A 26531-nucleotide genomic window follows, 5' to 3' on the forward strand; every position below is an offset into this window, starting at 1 on the left:
GGGCCTTGGATGACGGCAGAGCTGGAGCAGCAAGAGCTCCGGGAGCCTGGGTCCACCCCCGTTTGGTGACAGTAAGTGGAGCCTGGACAGAGCCAGGCAATCTGACCCCGTGCCCCCACCTGCCCCTACCACCTCTTTCCAGTCTCTTGCACATCACACTCACTCACTGCCCACTCACTCACCTGCTCACCAGACGTCTGCGGACACTGCTCGCACCCCTGCTCTGTGGCCCTCAGGGCAGCCCCTACCTTCCACAGCAGGACCCACACCCACCTCTGGCCTCGTTCTGCCCACTGTGTCATTCTAGTGACGTCTTTCTGGCTTCCTTTCCCACTAATCTAGCCAGGACGTTCTGGCACCAAATGGATTTAAGACAGTGTCCCCTAAGAAACACCGGCCACAAGAGGGACGGCGTCCTGGGTGGAGATCATGCAGTGTGTGCGGTCTCTGAGCCTATCTGCCCCATCCTAGAGGCGGGAGCCCAGGGCCACCTCTCTGACACCGTCCCAGCCGAGAGCTCTGCCTGAGCACCTCTCCACACCCAGGAGGCATCTCATCTCTCGGAGACGAGCCACCCCTCAGAGACGGCCCTCCTGACCACATCTAGGTAAGGTCCCTTCTGCTATTCTGAACCCCAGCCCAGCCCTCTGACTCCACACAGCAGCTCCAAGTATGAGCTAATATCTGCCCCCTGCCGCCCCCAGAGGCCATGGCGCCACGCCGGCAGGCACTGCTGCGCTCACACTGTACCTATAAAACTGCTCAATAACCACACGGGGAAGGAGTGGATGTGTGGCCAGTAAGCCTCTGGAGTATGGGACAAGTCAGGCAAATATACGACGAAGCATTTGAGCCCTGGCTGGTGTGGCTCAGTGGACTGAGCACTGGCCTGTGAACCAAAGGGTCACCGGTTTGACTCCCAGTCAGGGCACATGCCCATGTTGTGGGCCAGGTCCCCAGTAGGGGGCGTGTGAGAGGCGACCACACATTGATGTTTCTCTCCCTCTCTTTCCCCTCTGTCTAAAAACAAATAAATAAAATCTTAAAAAAACCCAAAGCATTTGAAGTTGTCAGTGTCAACGCCAAACAACAGACACTTTTCTCAACTAAGAGACGCTCAGGGACACAAAGCACAGCACAGGGCACGTAGTCAGTGCTATTGTTGTAACCGTGTGGTGCGGGGCCAGGTGGGGACTGGAGATGGGGGGGGCGGCACTGTAAAGTACACGGTCACCTAACCACCGTGCCATACACCTGAAACCAACACGAGTGTCCACTGTAATTGGAAAAAGACCAGACACACCCAAAAAGGGCTGAGACGTCACTGTGCCGCCCCGATCTCTGATCTCTGATCTCTGGAGGGAGACAGGGAAGGCCCCAACCCGGTTACTCAGTGGCTCCGTGTGACCAGGACGCCCTACACCCTCCTGGGAGGGATTTCCCAGCTCCTTGGAGAGCAGCAGGGCTGGGAAGTAAGAGGAGCCGCTGCTGTTCATCCAGAGGCAGCAGGCCGGGCGCTTGCTGTTCTGCTGTCCTTGCTGTGACCTCAGTGCACAGTCCAGCCAGCGCCCGCATGCAGGGAGATGAGGACCCTGCACGTGGCAGGTAGTGGAGCCTGCAGGCCTGCATGCCACGCTGTAACCACCTGCCCTTCCCTGGTCCCTTGCCTGCAGAAAGGCCACCCTGCGCCTGGGTTGCGCCATTCAGACCTCTCTCTTGGCCTCCTGTGAACCTGGCTACAGCCAGCCCGCCATCAGGAGCCCCGGGTACCTGGGTGGAACCGGCACCCTGGCACGAAGAGTGGAAGCGGGCTCCGGCGGCTCTGAGCAGCCGCTCCCCACCAGGCACAGGCCCTGTGCCTCACCCTTCATCCGAGCCCCACTGCCACTTCCGAGGCGGGCGCTGCACCACACCCGTTTCACAGCAGCAAAAACGAAGGCTGGGCGGCTGAGTCGCTTGTCCAAGATCACACAGCTAAGGGAGTCATGGGACAGTGACCTGCCTCACCTCCAGCGCCTGAGCCCCTGCTCTAACCTCCACCCTGCTCTGCTCTGGCTGTGGACAGAGGCCCAAGGCACTTCCAAAAGCCCAGGTTCCTGCCCCAGGTCTCAGTGAGCCACCCCCATTCTTACCCAAAGATCCATGGGATGCTGAGGTCCCCAAAAACGTGTTTTCTGACTGGCTCAGGTGGGCCTGGGGCTGCTGCAGGAAATGTGAGGAGAGGCTAACCGGAGGGGACGGGGACGCCGAGTGGAAGGAGGCAGAGCTGCCCAAGGAGCCAGGGATGTTCACAGGTGCAGAGCTCTGCAGCAAACTGCCACCTGCGAGAGAGGCCAGGAGGGTGGGCCGTGAGGGGGAGGGGCCGTGTGGGGCCAGCCGGGTGGGGGCTGCTCCATCTGCCCCCCAGCCCAGTACCGATTGTGATGCTGCCCGGGGGGGGAACTGTGCTGTTATCGAAAGTCTTCTCCAGGGCAGCCACCCCAAACTCGTTCAGGTCCAGGTCGTCCAGGGCAGACTCTAGGGACAGAGGGACCGGGGTCTGAGCCTCCCAGCCTCCGGGGGCTCAAACCCCACAGTTCTAGGCCTGCCCCTTACTACCTCATCTCCTGCCCCACCTCATCTTCATGCTCAGGTCTCACTGGCTGGTCCTCTCTCGAGCCTCTGCCTGTGACTGGCTGCTCCTCTGTCACACTGACCCCGATGCCCTGCCGAGTCCAGCTCGGATGGCTCTGCTCTCTGAAGCTGGCTTTGATACCCCCGGGGGGAACTGAGGCCCCGGCTGGGGCTCCTGCCTCGGAAGAGGCCTTGCCTCCTGACGTTATGGTGTGTGTCTCACCCCCGTGCCCGCTGAGGGCAGGCCCGTCTCTGGGCCTTCAGCAGCTAATGCGCAGCAGGAGCCCGACAAATGCACACTGCCCTCTGCTGAACTGGGCCACGGGTGGGAGCAGTGTCCCTCTCTGAAGTCAAGGACAGAAGGTCTTCATGTCTGTACCCCCAGTCTCTGCACTAGGACCTGGCACAAAGTGGCTGCTGAAAGAGAAGAGCAATGGCTTCCAATGACCAGGAGAGCTGAGGGCAGTTGTGCAGGCTGTTCGCTGCACGAGGAAGCCCAGCTGGGAAGAGTGAGTGGGAACCGAAGGACGTGTGTCATGGATGAGACCGCACGTGCCCGGGGAAGGGGCACCTCTCATTTGCTGTGAGGGCAAGTCTCGGCCCGACACCTTGGGTCCGCGCCCCGCTCTGCTCAAAGGCCCAGGGTGCCTACCATGGCTCCCTCCGGTCAGATGTCTAACGTGGCCAGCATGCTGGTCTGAGTTTCACTCCAGAGACCTAGTGTCTCTGACGCCAAACCCAATCCTGGACTTGGCAACGGAAATGGCCTAATTACCTATGACCGACTCTACCGTGTCGCTGGTGGGATAGAAAGGCAGAGCATTTGCGTTCATGCCAGGGACGCTGCTGGTGCCCGCAGGGCTAGGGGGAGTAGCTGCCAGGCTGGAGGTGATGCTAGAAGAGATGCTTGAGGTCAGGGGGCTGCCCACGGGGAGGATGCCCAGCATGTCCTGCAATGAGAGAGCGAGGAGAGGCAATGGGATGCCCGCCCAGAAGGCCAGGGGCTAGAGATGGGGGCTGGGTAGGGCAGAAGGAAACGGGGCATCCCAGCCCTTGTCTGGGTGCCTCCATGCCCACATGGGGCCCCGCCCACTCAACACCTAGTTGAGAGGCTGAAGTTGCAGGGGTGCAGCTTGGAGGCTGCAGGGCCCACTCACCCCGACCATCCTGCACAGGGTGGGGAGCAGTGAGTCCAGTGCCTGGTGTGGTGCAGACGCTCAATACATAGTGTGTGATGGGCTGATGGGTGAGCCTGGGGGGAGGGGCTCCAGGGCCTGACCCACCCTCTCTGGACTGGGGCCAGGGCCCCCCTTAGTACTGCTCTCAGCTCGGGAAAGCACACCCCCCACTCTGCAGCCTCCTGGGGTTCTGGGCCCGGTCCGTGCACAGCAGGTGCCAGAAGGGGGCTGAGAATTTGGTACCTGTTTGGGCTGAAGCAGAGGCTGTTCTTGACTCCGGGGCTCCAGTGAATGGGGTTTTAACTTGGCCTGAGAGCAGAAGGTTGGACAGCAGAAGGTGAGTGTGGTGCTGGAGGAGCCCAGGGTTCCCCTGATGTGCCGCAGCTGAGGCTGCAGGTACCAGGGGCCTGGCACCTGCAGTCCCCCTTCACCCACGTGCACCCCACTCTCCCTCCATGCCCCCAGAGCTTCCACTACTCTAGGAGCCATGGAGGCCACTCCTCCCCACCAACTCCAAGCCTCAGATGAGCACGTCAGGGACAGCCTCTGTCCTGTCCACGGCCCTGCCACATGAAGGCAGCACAGGGCACAGGGCACGGAAGGGGCCAGACGTGGGGTTGGAGACCAGGGTAGGCACCCCCGCTGCTGTGGGCCACTCTGATGCTGGGTGGGGCACCCGGCCTCTCCAGCCTGCCAGACTCTGTCTGTGGGATGGGAGGCCTTGCTTGCTCTGCTCAGTCTTGAAGAGGCTAGGGACAGGGGCTCCCTAGCTCCCGGTCACACTGTCCACAGCAGGACAGCCCTCCAAGGAGAAGGCGAACCTCACCAGGCTGCTCCTCTCATCCCTTACCTGGCATTTGAAATTTTTCAGGAACTCAGTTCCCACCTGGTCTTCCCTCTCGAAGCCAGGAGCCTTCTTATAGCTGCCGGGGGCGAGGCCAGACTCCCCAGGGAAGACGATGCCCTCCAGGTTCGGGGGCTTCCTCAGAGAACCCGGGGGGGAGCCACAGAGATTAGACGGGCTGCCTAGACTGCTGTTTCTACAGAGGAGCTGTGGAGAAGGGAGGGAGTAGGCCGGTGGGTGACATGCAGGCTAGGGCTCTGCCCACCCTCCAGCCCCTCCTCAGGCGGAAGCTTCTCCAGCAGCCTAGGAAATGCCTTCCATTTCCACCTGCCAGTGGGCACAACTGCCACCCAGGAGACCCAGAACCTCGTGAGGGAACTGTGTATGTGTGTAGGGGGGGTGGTGACACAAGGCTTTGTCCCTTCTCCCACTTTACCCAGGCTAACACAGGCTCTGGGGACACTAACCACCCCCTCTCCCTGCTTGACAGAGAAAAGAACCCTGGGGCAGAAAGGGCAGAACCCCAAGGCTTCCCCCAAGCACAGGCTGGGGGCGGGGGTGGGGACACGAGAAGCAGGTGCTGGCTCCCGGGAGGCCTGGCGCCCACCCGCCCCTGACGGGAACGTACTGCGCTGAGGTCGGGAGCGTGTGGGCTGGAGGGGCTCACGGGCACTGAGTCTCCAGCGGCTGACGGCATGTACAGGACGGGGCCCGGCTGAGTGGGGCTGGGCACGGCTGAGGAGGGCTGCAGGTCCTCACTGAGGGGCGGCTCTGTAAGAGACAGCGGCAGAGTGGCCGCAGGCTCCTGAGCCATAAGTGCCCCCGGGTCCCTTTCAAAGGACCATGCACCCCCGTATGTAAAGGGAAGGCTCCCGCCTTGCTTCTACTAATACCACGTACTGAGCACTTACTAGGTGCCATGCGAGTGGCACTGATTGGGAATCTTCACAGTGACCGGAAGACATGAGTAATCTCATGGTCTCCACTTCACAGACAAAGAACCTGAGGCTCAGAGAGGCAGGCTGAGTCTCCCACAGTGACAGAACCCAGAAACAGGAGAGCTGGGATTCGAACCCTGGTCTTTATGACTCCAAAGCCTGAACCGTGCGTGAATCGGCTCTCTGTGCTGCCTCCACCAGTGGTCCCAGTGCCCGAGGCTGGGGACCACCTCTGTGCCAGGAATATGCTCCCCTCTCCCAGGGCCCTCAGTGTATTTTCCACTCTAATCCCGGAGAGAAGGTCTGGGCCCAGGAAGAGGTGATGGACAGCCAGAGCGGTGGCTCGGGTGGACACAGGCCATAACACGAGCCCTGTCTGCAACAGGCAGTGGCGGTCTGGGGCGCAGTGTGCAGAGTGGAGCTGCGCTGTCCAGTACGGCAGCCCCAAGCCACGCATGGCGGGGCACGCAGGACGTGGCCACTCTGGACCGAGACGTGCAGCAGCCGTCCCTCACCAGCTTTCAATGGCAGTTTGAAGAAAGCAGTAAACTAACCTGACGGTTTTCTGTGTGGTTTTGAAATATCACTTTATAATGCAGTAAATAAAGACATGCTGTTCAAATTAATTTAGCCTATTTGTTTTGCTTATTCTCATGTGGTAACTAGGATATCTAAAGTGACATAAGCAAGCTGCATCATTTTGACTGGACAGCTCTGCTCTCAGCAGGGCTCAGCATGGCAGAGCGCCACGTTCAATGAGCGGTCTGCCACGCGTGTGGCCCAGGGTGGCTGCTGCGACCTGCCTAGTGGGCTCTGGGGGGCACCCCCCCTCACCTGAGCCTCAGAAGAGGGTGGGGGAGGGGAGGGCAGAGAGGACACTGCCTCAGGTCAGTGGGAGCAGCTTACGTTCTACGTGGGCAAAGGCGCAGAAGGGTCCTCGGGGGCAGCTGCCCGACTGCTGCATGTCGTTGCACTTGGTGGATTTATAGATCTGGAGGGACAGGGCAGAGCAGAGGGGGCTCAGGCTGGGGCCTCCAGTGTGGGCGGGTCAGCTTACTAATGAGCTCCGCTCCCCTCCCTACTCCACGCTGCTTCTCCAGTCTCCCTGCCGACTTCCTACTCAAACCCCTGCAGCAGACACTGCCGCCCCCGTGTGGAGGATACCCTCCCTCCTGGGGTCAGAAGTCTGACCAGCCCTGACCCAGCCCTCAGAGGGAGCCTGTCCACGCTGCTTTACACCCAGGGCCTCATCTCAGCCAGAGCTGCGACCTCTGAACACGCCCCTGGGCACTCAGAAAGCCAAGATCAGAGGCGGCCTGGGTGAAGGTCTAGGTTGGGACCTACACTCAGCGCTTTTTTTTTGTTGAAGATTTTATTAACTTATCTTTAGAGAGGGGAGAAAGGAGGGATAGAAACATCAAAGTGTGCTTGCCTGTTGCACGCCGCCTGCCCCCGCCACCCCAGCCCAGGACCTGGCCCACAACCCAGGCATGCGCCTCACTGGGAATCGAACCGTGACCCTTTGGTTCACAGGCCGGAGCTCAGTCCACTGACCCACACCAGCCAGGGCTTGGTCTAACTTTCCACCCTGCTGTCCGTAGCCCATGTGAGGCAGCCTGTTCGTGTGTCTATTACAGTGGGTCCTGGTCTCCATGCAACCGGGGAAGGGACGGCATGTGCCTCTAGGCACCCAGCGCCAGATCTCAGGACGGAACAGGGCTCAGGGCGCACCACGGAGCCAGGGGACTGCGGACCTGTGGCAGGGAGGCTGCTCGTACCCTAGGCTCTGGTCCGGACAGGGCAACTGCTTTCTTGTTTTTTCATCTGGGTGTCACTGGGTTATAACCACCACGAGTGACGCGAAAGAGCGGCCAGGGCGCTGGGTCCAGGCCCTCTCTGTTGGAGGCCGGGGGAGGGCTGGGAGCAGAGGGCTGTGCGGTGTGCGTGGGTGCGAACAAGGGAAGCTGCCAAGTTAAGGAGCAGGGCTCCTTCAGGCACTGCTGGTCGGGGAGCCCGTGGCTCGAGTCCTTCTGCCAGGATGGAGTCCAGGTGGGCTCTGCCTTGCAGCCGCCCGCCCCCCAAAGGCCCGGCCCGGCTCCCAGGCCCACCTCCGGGTGGAACTGCTGCTCCGTGCGGGTGTGGCAGTATTGGCAGGCATCTCCGTTCTCACACTTGCCGGGGTCTCCCCACTCATCCCCGTGTTTCACGTTTGGACACGGTGATGACCTGGTCCAACGAGAGGGTGGGGTCACATGGATGTCAGGGGGAGATCAGGATCTGGGGAGCACCGACCAGACGAGACCCCTGCCCTACAGGGCCAGAAGCCAGGCTGTGTGGCGCTGGCCCAGTTTTGCTCCCTCAGCCAGGTCCTCCCACTGAGCACTGTGCAGCCCAGGATGGCCGGGCAGCTGCCACCACCACACTCTCTGCACACGGCGTGGCCCCAGCACACCCCTCTGTGTCAGAACTGAAGGGGCTTCAGAGAAGGTTGGGCCCTACATCCTCATGCCATGAGAGGAGAGTCCCGCTGGACCCCAGAACTCTGCTATTCTGACTATCCCTGTGAGCACAATGGGAGCCGCCTCTGCTGGGACCCCTCCACCCCCGGCACCTGGCCCCCCACGGCTGACCTGTATTTGTGTTTCCGGGGGCTCCGCCGCCGGTCCTTGCTGTTGTGGTAGTAGGGACAGGCATAGCCCTGGCGGCACAGCCGCGGGGGCTTCTTGCAAGGCTCCGTCTTGTAGTTCCCCAGCACGTAAGCGGTCTCTGCGCAGGGCCAGAGGCAGGGGTCAGGTGGGTGGGGTGGGGGGCAGGACGGAGAAGCCGCTGGGAAGGGTCTGGGAGCAGAGGCTTCCATGAGGTATAAGCAGGGCCACCCTTCCACAGGCCAAAGTCAGGACCAAGATACCCCAGGGGAGAGAGGGGGTGGATGCTGTCCTCCACCCTCTCTGGGGATACTCTCAGCTCCCAGGGTAAAAAGGGCACCCTTAGGAGGTTCCAGAACACACGCACATGCACTTCTTTACACGCACAAGTACATATGTGTGGAATCCCTAAGAAATTTGGGGTGCACCTGGGATGATGAGAGCAGGGCAAGGTGTGTCTGGGGAAACCCCCCTAGTAACTCCCCTGACCCCTAGGACAGGGTTTGGCTGGATGCGAGGTGGGGTGAGGTGAGCACCTCCCAGCAGGGGTGGCGGTGAGCCAGGTCCTTAGGGCAGCTCTGGGTGGGAGAGGGGTGGGGACAGACGCCTGGTGGGAGGAGCCTGGCCACCTGCATGGCCACCTTCACCTTGCCACCTCGGCTCTTCACTGAGGATCTTTTCTATCATGGCATGGCTTGCAGCCCCAGCGGATGGGCCCTCTGTGCTGCCTTCCACTGTGGGCTGGCCATTCTGCAAGGCCTCCATGGCCTGAAGCTCCCTGGGAGGAGAAGACAGAGAGCGCAGGGAAGGGGCATGAGGGGAGGAGCCGGGGTGCCGGCCTGCACTCTACACGTGGCGCTCACCATGTGGGCAGCCAGGTTCCCACCCCGGCCCACAGCCATCAGCTCAGCGTGGCAGCCAGCCCACCTGATGTCGTAGACAGGGGAGCGGAGGTCATGGGGCCCGTGGGCGAAAGCGCAGTGCAGGCCGTTTTTGGTGCAGTTGCCTTTCGAGTCTGTCTCGTGGATGCAGATTCCAGTTTTGTAGTAGCGCAGGTGGTACCTGCGTTCAGTGTCCCCTGTGGTCCTGTGCAGGAACGGGCACCTGCAACACGGAAGTAGGGTGGTCACTTACCGGGCCCCCTACAGCCTGGGCTCCCAGCCCCCGCCCTTCCCGTGATCGGTCAGTGCACCGATGGCGGGTCAAGGAGGCAGGCAGCAATGAGCGCTGCAGCAGTCAGAGAGCCATCCCCACGCCCGTCCGTGCCGTAGCCTGAAGGGGACCCAGCAGGGCCTGGCAGACCCACTCCAGCCTGCTCAGCATGTCCTCCTAAAGGCTGTCCTGAAAAGCAGCTCTGGGAGGGGCGGGCGCTCCTGGGAGAATACACGCTGCGCAGACCAGGGGTCTCGGAGGAGCAAAGGCCTTGTGCCCTAAGTGCGTCATTGGGCTGGGAGAGGGGTCTGCAAGCCGTGACCTCTGCGAGAGAGGCGTGCTGGCGGGGGGATGGGTCAGTGAGTCATGCCCACAGGAGCCACCTCTGCGAGGCTGAAACACACAGCCAGCAGGTTGGTGAGTGAACCTCTCACTGAGGTTCCTTGGCTTGCTGCCCCCTTGTGTGTGTCGTACCCCGTTTTTAACAGAGCATGGTGGTAAAACCTTTAGGGTCAGCAACATGGGGACTGGAGAGGCTGTGTCTCTGCTGCGCCCAGCACAGAACTGGGATGGGTGGTGGCAGGGGGTGGAGAGGGTCCTAGTGACCTGCAGGGGACCATGACAGAAGGCCCAGGGAGCCACTTTGGTTCAGAGATGTGGCCCTTAGGCTCAGCAGAGGAAAGGCCTGTGCAGGGTTCCCCGCAAGTGTGAAAAGAAGGGGCCCACTTAGAGGCTGCAGGGTCTGAGCCCAGGGCCAGGCTGCAGCACAGCCTCCCCAGTAGCCTCAGTTGGCTGCTCAGACTTTGCCAGGCCTACTCTGAGGGCACGTGACCCAGCAGACATGGGGCTCCCCCAAGGGCAGGCTGGGGGGCACTCACTCGTCGCCCTCCGGGCAGAGGCCCGTGGCCTCGTCGTACTTGGTGCAGTAGACGTCGGGGCTGTAGTTGAACGTGCCGTCCCGACGGCGGATGGACCGGCGGCGGCGCTGGTTCACGAAGTGCCAGTGGAAGCAGGTGTAGGGCCGATGCTGTGTGCATTTGTGTTGCACAAAGAGTGGGCACTGCTCTGTGCGGAATTCCTTCAGGTACCTGCAGGGACAGCCCCGCGATTGGCGGGCCGGGAGCAGAGAGTGAAGTCCCTTGTTTCCCAGCAAGAAGTTGGCCATCAAAGTCCCCCAAGGGCCCTGTTCTGGGGTGCTGGTTTCATGGCGACACTGGAAGAGGCCCAGAGCAAAGGCTGGACCTCAGCATGTGGATCTCTCCCGATGCCCAGGTCCTAAGACAGCCTGAAGGGCAGGAACCATAGACCACAGGGCTCTCAGCAGTCAGCTGCCGCCACGTGACCAGTGGAGGATTTAATGGTGGCCTGTTCTCTGAGCCCTCCCTGCCAGTTCTGGAAGCCTCACCAGTCCCAGGAGCGGTGCTGAGGGCCAGGGAGGCTGCTGCTTTTGAGCTCAAAGCCCAGGTCACAGGTGTCCCTCTGGACTCCTGACTCACATAATTATTGTCCCACCTACCTCCCCCCAGAGACATTTCCTGGCACGACCCAGGTAAGTGTTTGGGAAGGAGCTCACATTAGGAGCATCTAAAAAGAATTGCCCTCTCAGCCTTGCCTGTCCCCAGCCATCTCGGTGGGCACCCCCAGCAGCTGGGGCCACTACATCCTGGCTGACCTGGGGACTCTGCCTGTCCGTATGGCCTCCTCCCGACCTTCACCCCTCTCCTTTGCTCTGCATGGGACACCCAAGACGCCCCCAAAGCTCCTCTCCCAGGCCCCATCCCCTGGAGCGCCCCAGAGCTGCTTACCCCCTTTCAAAACATACCACCCACCCATCTGTTCCCTCTGTGTCTGTGCAGAGGGTCTCAGATCTGCCTCTCGCCCCACAGGGAAACAGGGAAGTGTCGCAATTCTCTGTCCCTTCCTTCACACCTTAACCGTGCAGACGGCAAACAGCTGGACAGAGAACACGTGATGCCAGCGAGGACGAAGATGCTTCTAGAAGGTGCAGAAGAGAGGGTGGAAGGAGCAACAAACTGACCTGAAACCATGGTCTAGGCTTGGAGGACATGGGTCAAAAGACAGAGGGTCCAGCCCACATCTTTGGCTCACGCCAAGATCCTCTGGGCCCATGGGAAGTGTGGGGACAGGCAGGTCCAGGGCTGAGACTGTGCAGACAGGTTTTCCTTAATTCTAGTAAAAAGTGCCGGGAAGTCCTCTCAGCCCTGAAGTGTGAGGTATCTGGGGGCTCGGGAGTAGGGAGCAGGGCAGGAGCTGGGTGCTTCCTGAGGAACACAGATGGGGTTTCCTGGGCAGTGAGGCCTCCCAATGGAGTCCTGCATTCATTCAGCACACCTCTGGCACCTACTAGGTCCAGGCACGGTGGTAGGCAATGAGGACACTGATGAAGCAGGCGCTTGTCCTCGGAAAGCCCGATTTCCACGGGAGAGACGCCAGTAACAGGTGGAACCACCCGGGCATGTGAAGTCATGAGGGAGGCTCACTCTGGGCTCTTTGGGAACCCAGAGTCAGGACCCGTGCCCCGGCTGAGCCTGCGGTGGGGAGAGGGGAAGGGAGGCACTAGTGGGTGAAGAGTGTGGGAAGGGTGTTTCAGGTGCAGGGCACAGTATAGCTTAGAAACAGTATGTCTGAGCTCCCAGCACCCTTGTGGGATGTGAATGGGGTAGGGGAGGAAGCAGAAAGGGGAAGTGAGGGTGAGGTGATGAGGTGCAGGCAGAGCCAAGTTTTAGGGACACTGTGGCCAGGGTCCAGGTGCATTCTGAGTCACCGTGCAGAAGTCTGCAAGGCTCCCTCGGGGCTGGCGCTCTCCTGTCCCCTCTGGCATTGGGACACAAAACTGGGACATGAGGTCTGTCTCCCTGTCTCCCGTCTACGTGGACAGAATGTTGCACCTCATGCTGTCCAAAGGTACCACACCCTGGCACTGAATTAGGACTCTCACCCCCTAAACTAGGCTGACGCCTCCTGGGCAGCTCATACTCCCCACGACTTTGGACCCACAAGGAGACTAACTCTGGAAGAAAGAGGTGGGGATGGGAGGCGGCTGAGCCCTGGGCCGGGGGCAGAGAATGAGTGGTGGCTAGGACTGCCTGCTCACACACCGGACATCAGTAAACTGGAATTCAGATACACCAAGATCTTTTGGGACATAGCAAAAAATTACTCATTATTTATCTGAAATTCCAATCTAGCTGGTGTCAGTGCCTCAGCAAACAGCCAGGGAGGTGACAGGGAAGAACTTAGGACGTGGTCTTCCGGACTCTGGGCACAGCCTGTCCCGCTGGAGAAAGAGAGGTCCTGGCAAGCCCACTCCCTGGGGCAGCCATGTCTGCAGGGCTCCACAAGGGTCCCACCTGGCAGGGGTGCCCCGGAGGACAGGCACAGGGGCAACAAATGACATAATTTTAAGCCTCTTCATTTCCACTCCCACTGCCACAGGTCAGGGACCTGGTTCCTTTTAATAAACTGGTCTTGCTTCTGGCCTCTCCTCTGTCTGTCCAGTTTACCCTGCACAAGGCTCACTACTCTTCTTGGAGCCCAGACTTGGCCCTCACTTTATTAAAAGCCTTCAGCTTCCCCCAGTTGCCACGACAAGCAACTCTGGATCCTGAACTCCAGGCCCTGCTCGTCTGGCCCGGTGTACTTTTCCAGCCTCACTTCGCGGGATTCCTCTCTATTCCCGCTGCTAACAACTGGAGTCCTTGCAGACGGAGTAGCTTCCCTCTCTGCCTGTGCTCGCACGCCCTTCCTCACCTGCAGAGATCGTTCAAGGCTGAATCCAATGGTAACAAGTCTTCTGATGCCACCACCTCAAGGCCTTCCTGGGCCTCTTCCCCTCCTGCCCTGTCATCGGCTAAAAGTTACCATCTCTAAGTTTTTGCAGCACTTTCTCTAGACATTCCTTACAGCCCTTATCCTACACTGAACATTAATAATGTGTGTGGCTTTCTCTTCTACTGAAGTCCTTGGTGCTGGGCACATAAGAACCCAGTACAGCCCTGGCTGGTGTGGCTCAGTGGATTGAGTACCGGCTCGCAAACCAAAGGGTCCCCCATTCGATCCCCAGTCAGGGCACAAGCCTGGGTTGTGGGCCAGGTCCCCAGTAGGGGGCGTGCAAGAGGCAACCACACACTGATGTTTCCCTCTTTCTTCCTCTCTTCCTCTCTCTCTAAAAATAAATAAAATCTTAAAAAAAAAAAGACCCCAGTACAGTGACAAAGTTGACTATTACAAGAAATTAAAATGTCTCAGAAAGAGCAAAGTCCACAAAACGATCCCAACAGTTTCCCGATGCTGCCAGCAGGGCTGAGCCCTGCCAGCTGAAGCCCGACCCTGGTCCCCGGCGGAAGGCTCGACAGAGCAGGAAACTCGACACTCGGCCAAGAGGGCACACCGACCTGCAGAAAGCCACTTGTGAGCCAGGGGGCAGAATGACTGAGTCTAGGTGGCAGAGAGCGCCCACTTTCAACCAACTACAACGAGAGGAAAGAAATTAAGAAATTTTGAACCTTATGCTTACACCATTCATGAAACTTACCACCCACCACCTAGCAGCCAAAACGCTGGGTCAGAGCTTCCTGTACGCCCCTCCAGCCTCGTGGTACCAGGCGATGCGTGCCCACGAGGCAAGGAGAAAACCACTTAGAAATCACTTTCGTATTTTCATGGATTGAAATTCAGAACATAAATTTTCAGTGAAAGTGCAGAACTGTCTCCGTTAAGCTCCACTCCATATGTCCATTTTAAAGGTTTGAAAGCACAGGACGGAACACACTGAACAGGCTGAGGCTCAGTGTTCGGTTCAGCCAGCTCTCGGGGAAACAAGCCCTGGGGTCTGACCAAGGAGAGAAGTCTCAGCAACCCCTCCTCCCCCTTCCACGGTCTGGGGGAGGGGGGGCACAGCGCCCCAGTCTCCCAAATAGATGCCCACAAGCCCGAGGATAAAAGCTAATGAACCTAAACTAGCTTCAAGTTGAGAGGCCTCAATGACCTGCTGTGGCCAGGACTAGTTAAGAAACCACTTCGGCCCTGAGTAAGGAAGGTCTGCCAGAGAAAGCCACGCCTCCGACAGCGGAAGGGCTCCCCAGGGCTCCGCCCTCACACTCTGCTCCGCTGGGGCCGCCTGCCCATCAAAGTCATCGCACACTCCTTTTCAGGACATGGAATTAGTAATTTATGGTTTACTGACCAATGTAAAAGATTATTATGAAAGTAACATGCCCCCTTGAAGGGTAAAATCACCCTTCCTGGTAAGTTTTCTTCCAGTGTTTATTTTTACACAGGTAGCATCGTAATGTGTCCCAGTGATACACTGCCTTACAGAACTCTTCATACTCTTCTCTAAAAACTGTAAAAATAAAATATGGGCATCTAGGTTTTTTAATAAAAATCAAATAATACTTTCAACATTTATTGGCTTATCTTTACCTTCTGAAATTCTAAAGAACAGCCAAAGCCAGGCTACTTGAAATCTAAATTCAATCCTTCACCCCCTGAACCAACAACAGTGACGACACAGGGGAGTAGTAGTAAACTCAGTGACTTGTGTCACTCTCAAAGGGGTGTTAAATCAAGCACTCATCTGCTACGAGCTCAACTCCCGGGTCACCTTAACCCCATCCCAGACTCACCGGTTGGGGTGTGTCACTCGCTCTCTCCTAGGGAGGCGTACGACTGAGAGAACAGAAGTATTAGAGATGCTGACAGAAAAACCATGTGGGTTCAGAGACAAGGGGGACGAAGCAGCCGTGGCCGGATCCAGCCCTTCCTGCCTCTGCCAAGGCGCTCGGCACGGCCTCACTGACCCTCCCCTCCCCAACAAAACAAGCTCTAGAGCAGGGTCGGCTCTAAAGGACCAGACAGTGAGTATCTGAGACTTAGGGGGTCAAGACACCAAATTGAGGATATTATGCAGGTACTTATATAACAAGAGAGAGAACAAATTTCCATACATATTTTATTGATGAAATTCAAAATATAGTAATACTTAGCTACAACTGTTGTAATACAGGTCTACTAAGAATGGAGTTGGGAGGGATGACATTTGCCAGGTTGAGGTCCCTTTCATCAAAATTACAAATGTTCATCTGTTAATGCTCACTGTGTAATGGAATTTTGCGTATGTCACCTTTGAAAATGTCTCTTCACATACGTAGGTACTGCCAATACATGCTGTTATTCCCCAAACATGATTTTAGTTGAGCATATTCGTCTCTTAAAAGATATTTATAGGCTTTAATTATCTTGATATTTGCATTTAAATCACTTCCAGCTGAAGGCTTGGTGTAAACTGCTTAGGTGCACAGGTAAATGGACTCTGAAATACAGAAACTTGCTTTGTATTCATATCAAGACGCAAAACTGCTGTCAGAACTGTTGTTTGTGTTCGGAAATCACATCCATGATAAACCTGTGTACAAACGGAGGTCTCACCTTTAACTTTGGACAGCACGGTGTCTCAGGTAGCGTGACAACTCACGGGTCAAACATGAGTTGTCGGAATGAGTTTACTGCAATGTCAGGTTTGCACATAAGTAATGACTTGCCTTGTAATTTTAGGGTGAATTCACTGAGAAACATTATGAAGTCTGCAGCAAAAGCTAATTTCCAAAGCCATTCATTGTTCAATAATAGTTGAAAATGATTCTTCTCATTCAAAAAAGTTTTAATCTCAGCCCTGAACTGAAAAAATTACAAGGAAACCTTACCACTGCTAAGCCATCAAACTGTTGTGCAGTAGAGCACGTCAGAGTATTCGGCTTCTACTTCTGACAATTCATGAAACTGACGATGGTCAAGTCCACAAGAGGCAGTGCCGTTCAGCACGGAGCCAAATCGCTCACAACACACCACAGAGTCAAGGACGTCCCGCAGAGAGCCTGCTGACGAACAATGCAACGAGTGACCGTGGCTTTCAACACCTTCCATCCGCCTAAGCTTTGTGATGTCTATTGGGGTAGCCAAGGGCTCGGAGGGTCCTGATCTGCAAACTACTGCCTTCCACGTCCGCAGCAGCCCTCCTGGCTACTTCCCCCACACGCAACCCTAAAGAGAAACTCAGTCATAGAGCTCGTATGTCATGGCTTATCAAAGCCTCTTCATTTTCACGTTTGAGAATAAAATATTCTCAACTTGTAAGAGCAGATAAGCAGCTTAAGAATACTAAATTACTTATTTAAGTGTGATATATATGTACATCTATATAAATATACACATATTTTACAATTTGTTGAAAATCCTTCCTCTTTTCTAAAGAGCTTTAGGTAGTTCTATTGTTTTTATAAGACATACACATTCTGTTCTGATATCAAACATAATCCAGAAACCACATAATTTTGTAACAATAACCACACCAATGGAAGTTGCCAAAAAATTACTTTTAAAACACAAGGCCAAATAAAGCTAAAATTGGTGCTTGGCAAGTATCTGGACAATTCGGATAAAGTGCTATGCAGTTACAGAGATCTGGCCTCCAAGTCTTCTGAAGTGATCCTGGTTTAGAACATTCTCTCTGGCAGAAAAAGAAAGCAAATAAAATAAATGTCTAGTGAGTTCTGAGTATGTCCGAACCTTTAAGGCAGGCTTTGATCCCAAAATTAACTTTTAGCCAAAAAAGCCCCGTAATAAGGCCAGAGGGAACCTCCCAAATAACAATGGGCGTGCCCTAACAAAGAGACAGACACACGCACAGCATCCCCACGAGTGCTAGAGGCCCTTCGGTAAGCAAACACTTCAGGGTGGGCAGCCACCCACCGGCAAATGCTTTTACCCACTCGTCACTGAGAAAGTCCAACGCCTGTGAGCTGGGCTGGCCCCGCCAACCGACAGGAGCCATGAAGCTCCGATGCAGATGTAGACCTGGTGCTGTGTGTCCCCAGCTCCTTCTTCCTCGAACCCTTGTCCCCTTGCCCTCAGGACCCTGGAACTGGTAATACTGAGGAGAGTTCATGTGAGCGTCTCAGCCACTGGCCTGGGGGGACATGTAGGGAACGCTGAGAGCCCTGACTCCCGCTCCCTAAATTAGGGAGAACCTCCACTTGATGTAGCTTTTCCTTACGCAGATGGTCTGAAAACCCTCCAATCCGATGTGTAAATCAGTGTTACGTTACACACTGTTTTCTGTACAACCAAGTCTTTGGCCCTGGGAGGGGGGATCCATTCACAGCACAAATCCTTCATATAAGTAAGATACAGGCAGTCCGATGGAGGCTGTACGAAGGGTGACGACTGAAGTTCAAGTGGACACGGAAGAGAGGAGTGTGCCTTAGGAAATGAAGAACCTCTCTAGCGGGGGGACAGCCCAGGAAGGCGTTTTGATTAGGGCTGTGGAAGGGAAGAGCAGCGCAACCCAAAGCAGTAGCTGGGCCCAGTTCAGAGAGTCGTTAGCACAGTCCCTGACACTGCGCTACGGGCCAGGCACTGTTTCATACACTTTACATACGTGAACTCACTTAATCCTCGTAACAGCCGCACGCACAGACACTACTGCTACCCTCTGCAAACTGACACCCAGAGAGGGGAGTCACTTGCCCAAGGTCCCACAGCAAATAAGGGGCAGAGCTGGACTTCAAACCCACACAGTCGGCCTTGGAGTCAGCGTTCTTAAACGTCGTGCTGACCGTCAACTTCGTTTCTCTTAACTGAGAGAAAGGGAAAACAAGAGCAGCAGCAAAGAAGCATGCATGACTCTGGATGCTGCGCGAAATGCGTCGGGGAGTTTCTGACAGGCCACAATTACACCACCACAAAACAAGTTGCTAAAAATAAAAACAGAAATGTTAATTTTAACATGCTCTACTGCGTATTTAATATTCATTTTATGTACTCATTATAAAGGACTCTCAGTTCAATAGAAAAAAAATTTTTTAAATAAGAAAATGCAGATACGTGTTTCTACGTTATGCTGCGTTAGGACAGGTCTGATTTACACAGACCCTGAAGCGGCAGGCTAACAAATGCCTGCCACCTCTTGGCAGTAAAAGTGACATTGAAAAGATACAGTAATGTTCTTACCAAAATTAATAAAAGCCCAGACACTATTTAAAACTTTCAGGTCATAAAAAACCCACACCAAAGGTTCTTATCAACCTCTTCTTTTCTAAGCCCAAGTACCTCTCTTCAATGGGTAGTTTTGTGACTAGGCCAAACTTTCATAGGGAATGTGGGCCTTCCCCCTCCTCCTAAGTCGTTCTGTTAAGGACTTACGGTGGCCATATGGTGTTCCAAATAGTAATTGGAAACAAATGAGTCAACTTAAGAACACAATAAGCAAACTGTGATATAAAGAATAAGGAGCCCTGGCTGGTGTGGCTCAATGGACTGAGCGCAGGCCTGTGAACCGAAAGGTCGCCAGTTCAATTACCAGTCAGGTCACATGCCTGGGTTGTGGGCCAGATTCCCATTTGGGGGTGTGGGGGAAGCAACCGATCAATGTTTCTCTCCCTCTCTTCCCCTCTAAAAGTAAATAAATAAAATTTTTTTAAAAAAAGGAAAAGGAAGAAACATTTCAGTAAGCTCAGACATAACATGATGATACTGTCCCAGGCCTTAGTATCTTCATCTCCTAAATAAATTGAGCACCAACAGGAAAAAGGTCACCTCACAGAGAATGCTATGAGATTTTTAAGTCGCTAGACTCCTTTCCATCTTCTCCTCCTCCTCAGCTCTTGATACTGCTGTCAAATGCTACACACTGGCAAAGAAAAAAGGGGTGAAAGTTGAGGGATTTTACAAAGAAATAAAAAAATTTGTTGTGACTACTTGAACTAAAACATTATAACCACTGATATCATTTTAAACGCCTAAAACACGTCGTCTGTCCTTAAAGAAATGCCCGTGTGAACATCAAAACAATCAACACAATACCTGAAGACTGTGATCTATTACATTTTAGCAGAACAGCAACCTTCTCTTCTACCTCCCACCCACCCTAGGAAATAAGTACAATGCATCCTACAAATGCATTGGGAAAAACGGGCTTGTTCCTTACAGTGGCTGTCAACTCAGAGACGGTTTTAAGTGCAACTACTAACTACCAGCAGTCTCAAACTTGCTGAGCATTCACGCCTTATCTCAAAAGCACCTCCGCAGACTCACGACGTGGGGGCACATTCACTAGCATGGACCCAGTGGGACTCAGCCGTTGAGAAGGTTGGGGAAAGGGGCTGGGGAAAGGGGCGGTGCTCCTTTTCACCCAGCGCAGGCTGGCTCACACTGAAGGATGCTGCCGAGCCTGAAGGGTCGTGCGCTCTACGGACTCTCTAGCAGTAGGAATTCGTATGTATTGATTTTTTAAAACCCTTTTCTTAAAAATATTGAGATGTAATATACACAACATAAAAACTCACCGTTTTAAAGTGTACTGTGTTTTAGTACATTTAACACGTTGCATAACCATCACCAATTCCCGAATGTTTCCATCACTCTATAAATATGGCTTATATCCATGACCATATGCACTGATTTTACCCAAAGTTTCTATACAGATATCTCTGTCGTCCAGGCAGGCATTTAAGAAGGTTGGTTGGGTGAATCTACAGAGCACCCACATAGTAAGAAAACAAGAAAGCTACATTGCCCAGAAGGATACTGAACCCAAACTCCTGGCATTTTTAGCAATTAGGCTAATGTATTTTTTTATATGGGCTGAGAACAGCAGAGAAACTGACATTCGACAACATCTTCCTATAACACATTAGTGTGCCCTAAATTCATCCAAGATTTTAAAAGAAGGGAAGACAACCTACTAGGATTAACCATAACTGTCCACAGTTCCAATTTCAAAATACAGAAGATGCATTACGTGGGAAAACCTCCTTTGGTAGGTTTCAACAGTAAATGAAAAACTTAAATCATTAAGAAAATATTGCCCCATTTGGGAAAATAATCCCTAAACCAGTCCACCATTTTCAGTAACATAGCTACAAATGCAGCCTTAATCACTCTGTTGCCCTAAAGTCTCTCCTGCTGAGACAGTGACTCTTAGGCAAAGGTCTGGCAGAAACGCCCGCTGGATGTGTGGCGCTCTGGCTGTGGCAGGGCTCTCGTCACCGAAGTGAGCTCACGGCTTCTACGACACACAGGAAGGAGAGCTCACCTTCAGGCAGCAGGGTGTTGAGAGCGGGAGGAAGTAGGTCCGAGAGGGTATCTTGCTTTTGTGCACTTATCTGGGGTGCTCCTTCCAGAGGAGGAGCTCCTCTACAGAGTGCGCCCAAGTGGGTTGCTCTGAGATGCTCTCAGAGTTGTCCAGCTGCCCTCACCAGTAAGTCAGTCTTTGTGGGATGGCAGAAACCACCAGTCAAAGCAGATTCATATGGGCTGCGGGGAAGCCTTCTTTAGTGTCTAACACGGCTGGATTAAAACAAAAAAACTTAACCATTAAGCAAATCTTCACTTTAATCATTAATTTAGATTATAGCAAATATCAACCAGATTTTGAGCTTGAGTCTACCCTTAGGATGGGCATTTAACACTTAAAAATAGGAATTTTGTGGGCTTGATTGAAGGCTGTAACGAGCTCTTAATTTTGGTTCTGCAAGAAACTAGTTCTAGCCCTGGCCAGGTGGCTCTGTTAGTTGGAACATCATCCCAATACTCCAAGGTTGCGGGTTCCATTCCCCAGTCAGAGCACATACAAGAATCAACCAATGAATGCACAAGTAAGTAGAACGACAAATGGATGTTTTCTCTTTCTCTCCCCCTTCCTCTCTCTCTAAAATCAATTAAGAAAGAAAAGAAAGGAAAAAGAGGGAGGGAGGGAGGAGTTCTACTTGATAAGTAAGTAAACAAGATCCAGAAATATTTATTGGTAATTTAACTCATTCTTGCTGAGGTTACTAGGCAACGCTTCCAGTGACTTCAGTTGTGCAACAAGTTGCACTCCAGTAATGTACGTACAACCTTATTGCAATCTGCAAGGACGATTTACCTACACGTCCACGTCCTGGATCTTCCAAAACACAACCAGATGCAATCAAGTGATGTTCACGGTATTTCTGTAAGGTACAAACTAACAAATTTGCCTCAAAATAGTTATCTATGGACATACTGCTACATTACCCCTGTTTAAAAATCTCAGGAAAAAGTACTAAATTAAAAGGACACTTGATTAAATGAAATCTTTAAAGTATTTATCCTCCGTTTGCCTATAAGAAATCACCCAGTGACCAGAAACTCCAAGAAACCTTCCCAGAACTAGAAACTCATTTTCCTTTAACACAAGGTATTAAGAACTTTGAGGATCAACTGCAGGTGAAGGAATCCAAACACGATTTAATGTCTCTGAAGTTCTTACAATGTCAAAATAACGATACAATTGTTATATAGGAATAAGCCCAAAGTTAGCTAAATTTGTAGATATATTTCAGAATGTAATTGCTCTAAAATTTCTCATTCTTGTATCTATTTTTATACAACTTATTATTATTATTTTTATTTTAGAGAGGGGGGAAGAGGAGAAAGGGAGAGAAACCTCAATCTGCCGTTCCACTTATTTGCACACTCATCGCTCGATTCTTGCACGTGCCCTGACCGGGCATTGAACCCGCAACCTTGGTGTATCGGGACAACGCTCCAACCAACTGAGCTCCCTGGCCAGTGCCGCAACTTTTCTTCTAATATATAAGAAGGTCTTGCTCTAAGTAAACCTGGGTAACATTTAGTCTTTGTGAAATAGAAAGACAAATTACGCAGCAAGAGGACCTGTGCCTCTTATATTGGATGCGCACTGACACATGCACAGTATCATGTCAGAGCGCTGGAGTATCATGTCAGAGCGCTGGTCATGTGCGTGGAGCCGCTCAACAGAGGAAATTCTGATAGACCCGTTTCCTAAAACGGTCGAATTCCTCAGGTCTAGCACAAGTGCCTGCTGAAGGGATTATTTTAAAGTTTCTCTTAAATCAAGATTATTCAAGAGATTAGAAAAAATACCAACAAAATAATTATCCTTCAAACTATGTGATGAATAATCCTCTTAGAGAAGAGGGCTCAAACTCTAGGACGTCCGTTGCGGGACAAGGACGAATGGGAGAAGGCACACATTAAGGGAAACACTGCAAACAGAAAGGCGACGTTTGCTTTTGGTGGATTCCACTGTGCTTGCTGAGACTGTCTGCCATTATGACGAGTGGGACTCAATTTTAATGCAAATTTCTTCCACATCATTGCAATGACGACTGCGTGTCACATAATTTCACATAACACAGGAGCAAAAATACACACAATTAATGTAATAAATGTTTAAGAAAAATTGTAAAGGTAAAAAATTTTGACAGGAAAAAGAAAATACAAACATTCCAAGTGGACTTAGCTTTGTACGGACACCATCACAGGGTCCACGTCTGTATTCAATGAGGGTATCCGTACAATAGCTAGGCCATAATCAGACTGGAACGAGTCCTGGAAATTCACGCTGCAAGGGAGAATGAAAAATTGCCGAGCAGCTCAAAACTTTGTAACGAATATTGAAATCAAAATAAAAATACTCCTGTATCAAGCCCTGGCTGGGGAGCTCAGTTGGTTAGAATGTTGTCCTGATATGCCGAGGTTGTGGGTTTGATCCCCGGGTCAGAGGACAGACATACAGGCAGCAACCAATAAAGCCGCAAATAAGTGGAACAACAAATGTATGTTTGTCTCTCTCCCCTCCGCCCTCTCTAAAATCAATAAAGTTTTTTAAAAATTAAAAAAGATAAACCTAAAAATATTACTGTATCCTAACCCTAACCCCCAAAAGCAACAAATTGGTTCATCTTAAAAGACAAAACAAAACAAAACCCAGGGCCAACAAGTGTGCCGGAGACATCTTCTGTGACCTCATCCTCCCTGCTCCTCAAACCTGGGGCATCAAGCAATGAAGCTTTCCCAATCATCACAACTTCTGAATACCCACAAATCTACCAAGAAAGACAGCTGATTTCTGTCTCTTATTTTTGGAGATATTAAGATAAACATAAACACACACACACACATGAATGAACACACAACAGAAAATAAAGATGGTAACACCTAAAATCTCCAACCACACAATCAAACTTACTGTGGATTCACTAAACCACCTCAAGGCCAAGACTGATTACTCTGCACTTACCCTACGAGGAATGGAAAGATAGTTTCAACAAATGAGCATCAGGACGAAGACTCAGATATTAATAATTTACCCACAGATGTTGACTTGTTTCATCTGTCAATTCCATACCGATCAGAAAGCCCCCACCCCCCTTTAAAGGTTTTATTTACTTTTAGAGAGAAGGGAAGGGAGGAACATCGATCCAGTTGCCTCTCACATGCCCCCATTAGGGGACCCGGCCAGCAACTCAGACACGTGCCCTGACTGGGAAGAGAACCTGCGACCTTTGGGTTCACAGGCTGGCGCACAATCCACTGAGCCACACCAGCCAGGGTAGAAAGCCTTTTTAACATAAGACGCCTCGGTATACTCAATTAGCAACACAACACAGAAAGAGGTTGCTGAAACCAAGACCCACATGACTCAAAACGTTATAGGCATGTACTGAAAAACGTGATTCGAGCAACCAGAGTTTATAAAGTTCCAACTATGCCAAATTTGCAGATTTCCCACTCAAGACCACACTGTTGATTGACCGCAACACTCAACCAATCAGTATTCTCTAAGGCCAGACCACCTCACCAAAACAACGGCAGGATCGCGGAAGCCCGCTAAGAAAGGACCAGTGAAGCCACCGCCACACTACGAGAGTGAGTTACCACGAGTCTGACAGTAGTCAAGAAAGAGCTTCCGAGGATTTCAACCAATGGCAGAGCAGCTCGCACAGAAACCAACGCACTTCCAGAAACTGAGCCCCCAATCCCAGAGCGGCTTCCCAGGGGGTGTTACTTCTGTGGCCCGAGCTCCTCCTGTCTACTTGCAGTTCTTTCTGCTCCAACAGGCGCTTCCTGCTCTTGGTTCACCAGGTGGCCCCTACGGGTTACTCTAGCCTGAGGTATGAGGATGCACATCGCTCAGGAGCCCATGGGGATGAGAGGCACACAAAGAGCATCTGGGAACATGGAAACCAACATTTTGAACAGGAAGACCCACCTCCTTTCATTTTTTTTCTCCCAAAGCACCTAGCACTAGGTTGTTGCTTAACGTGCTTTCAAAGGCAGTAAAGAGGAGGAAGACCGGGACCTACACTGAGACCCAAGCTGATTCCCAGGGAAAGGTTTTCCACGTTACTGGACTCTTCCAGTGTCAGCATTCAGGGCTCTCCGACTCTGGTGGCACATTTCGGGTGGCCCTGAGCACATCCTCCGACCCCGTCCTGCTCAGGATCCCTGATTCCGGGTTAGGTCAGCTGTGTACGTGGAAAACACACGGGCCTGGGGGCCCGAAAAGGCCTGGACTTCACGCTAATCGTGATTCATTAGGTGGTCCCAGGGTTGGCCCCTAAGAAACTCATTCTGGTCGGGCCTTGGACTCCTCCTCGCCCCTCGAGTGCCTGCTACTGTGGTTCACGGTCTGAGGAACAGTTAGGCCTCGAAGGCCCGACCTAACGTGTGTGTGCTCCGCACCCCGTGCTCCTGCCTTGCCCACTCAGCAGCGGGGACCGGGTTTCCCGCCCCAAGGCCAGACCAGAGGTTGGTGGCAGTTGGAGGCAGTCGGGACCGGCCCCAGCAGGTTGGAACCGGTCTGGGCCGGGCCGGAGGAGGAAAGGGGGGAGGGAGAGGCCGCCTCGCGCTCTCCCTGCGCGCGTGACTCACGCTGGCCGCTGACGTCAGGCGTGCGCGCGCGGCGGGGGGGGCTCTACGTACGTGTAGTGCTGCGGTTTCTCAGGCTGTGCCTGCAGCACCTGAGCGGTAGCGGCCGGGGGCGCCGAGGAAGCTGCGGAGCCGCCGGGCCCGGGGCCCTTCGACATGGTCCTGTCTTCCTGCCTCTTCGCCGCTCCCCTTTTATTATTCAGTCTGCGCGGTCCGCGCCGAGGTCTCAGTGCGCCTGCGCCGCGCCACGAGAACGTGAAGACCCCCCGCACAACAACAAGGATTTCTGGGAGTTGTAGTCCCTGGTTTGGCCGGAATTTTACCGTCGGCAGAGAGTTGCTGCCAAAGGAACAGACCACAATACCCAGAGATCCGTGCAGACGGTGTCCCGGATGCTGAGACCCCGCGACGGCTTTTGGGAATTGTAGTCCTGCGGCGTTTTGTAGCGCAGTTCCAGTTTCGTAGGGGTACTTTTCCTTGAAACTGGATCCCCCGGAGTAGATGGGGCCCACAGCTGGGGAGGGCCTGAAGACTTCTGTGAAATAGTTCCAGGTGTAATTTTACTGCCAAGAGTGTAATAATTACCTCGCCTCCAGACTTGGTATAGCTTGGGCTCAGTTCAGATGCCAGCCCCTAGCAATGATTAAGAATCTTGTACGGTCCGTTTGTGCTGCCGGCACCTGGAGTGCGCCAACATCCTCAGTTCTTCAGCTGGACTAGGGATCAGGCACGAAGGAAGGTCTGCCCGCTGGAAATCAGCTTGAGAAAGGTTTGCTAAAGAAGAGCTACGCGACGCAATACTCGGTTCCCGCGTCTTTGCTGGGGGCGCTCCATAAACATTTAGCAACCCTGAAACCTGGAACTCCACGATTTAGTTCCCTTGTCACCTCAACACCTGGCCTGACCAACTTGTTTTCAGTACATTAGGGGCCAAGGGCGAATTTAATCTCCATCTGGAGTAGTCTGAGATACACGGGCAAGTTGCAGGGGTGTTGAGAAGCAGCATATAGTGTCCAGAGGAAGGGCCTGGGTTTGAGTAGGTGGTGCGATTTATGATCCACTCCAGTTTCCTGCTCTGAACGTCAGCCTTTCCTATTTGGGAAAATGTCTCCCTTTCCCACGTCCCACCAGTGGGGCTAAGTTTTTCACTTCCTGGCCTTTGTAAAATAAGTCAGTTCCCCCAGACCTAGGCATTTGATTCTGTGAGCTTTCTAAAGTTCTTCAAAGATATTTTAATGCTGTTGTTAACTAATGATCATGCCATTAAAGAAACATTCTGAACAACCTTAGAGTGAGGGAGGATGGGGTGAATGAAAAATCGTTATTTAAGAGTGACGCATTTTTATTTAGTTCCCAGTAACCTCACAAAAGAAGCCAAATTGTCAGCCTACAAAGTTAAAAAACTGGTATTTCTTTCCTTTTT

General features: G+C 53.2%; 1 protein-coding gene across 4 annotated transcripts in view; it reads right to left on the reverse strand.

Annotated features, from left to right (window-relative positions):
• Positions 1 to 25330, reverse strand: part of UNK (unk zinc finger) — a 29860-nt gene extending 4530 nt beyond the window's left edge. Inside the window, exons 1-14 of one of the 4 annotated variants that reach the window (XM_045190114.3) lie at positions 25163 to 25329; positions 13786 to 13860; positions 10249 to 10458; positions 9146 to 9322; positions 8866 to 8996; positions 8204 to 8339; positions 7682 to 7799; positions 6480 to 6564; positions 5264 to 5406; positions 4642 to 4842; positions 4035 to 4100; positions 3389 to 3563; positions 2416 to 2517; positions 2133 to 2321 (exon numbers count right to left, since the gene is read on the reverse strand). In XM_045190114.3, the coding sequence (XP_045046049.2) occupies positions 2133 to 2321; positions 2416 to 2517; positions 3389 to 3563; positions 4035 to 4100; positions 4642 to 4842; positions 5264 to 5406; positions 6480 to 6564; positions 7682 to 7799; positions 8204 to 8339; positions 8866 to 8996; positions 9146 to 9322; positions 10249 to 10458; positions 13786 to 13860; positions 25163 to 25266 (1912 nt within the window). In that variant the 5' untranslated portion in view covers positions 25267 to 25329. Of the gene's footprint in view, positions 1 to 2132; positions 2322 to 2415; positions 2518 to 3388; positions 3564 to 4034; positions 4101 to 4641; positions 4843 to 5263; positions 5407 to 6479; positions 6565 to 7681; positions 7800 to 8203; positions 8340 to 8865; positions 8997 to 9145; positions 9323 to 10248; positions 10459 to 13785; positions 13861 to 25162 lie in introns of all 4 variants that reach the window. The other 3 variants (XM_045190113.3, XM_045190116.3, XM_045190115.3) reach the window with 3 other exon arrangements.
• Positions 25331 to 26531: the final 1201 nt, after the last annotated feature.

This window comes from Desmodus rotundus, unplaced genomic scaffold (assembly GCF_022682495.2).
Source record: "Desmodus rotundus isolate HL8 unplaced genomic scaffold, HLdesRot8A.1 manual_scaffold_310, whole genome shotgun sequence".
Taxonomy (NCBI): domain Eukaryota; kingdom Metazoa; phylum Chordata; class Mammalia; order Chiroptera; family Phyllostomidae; genus Desmodus; species Desmodus rotundus.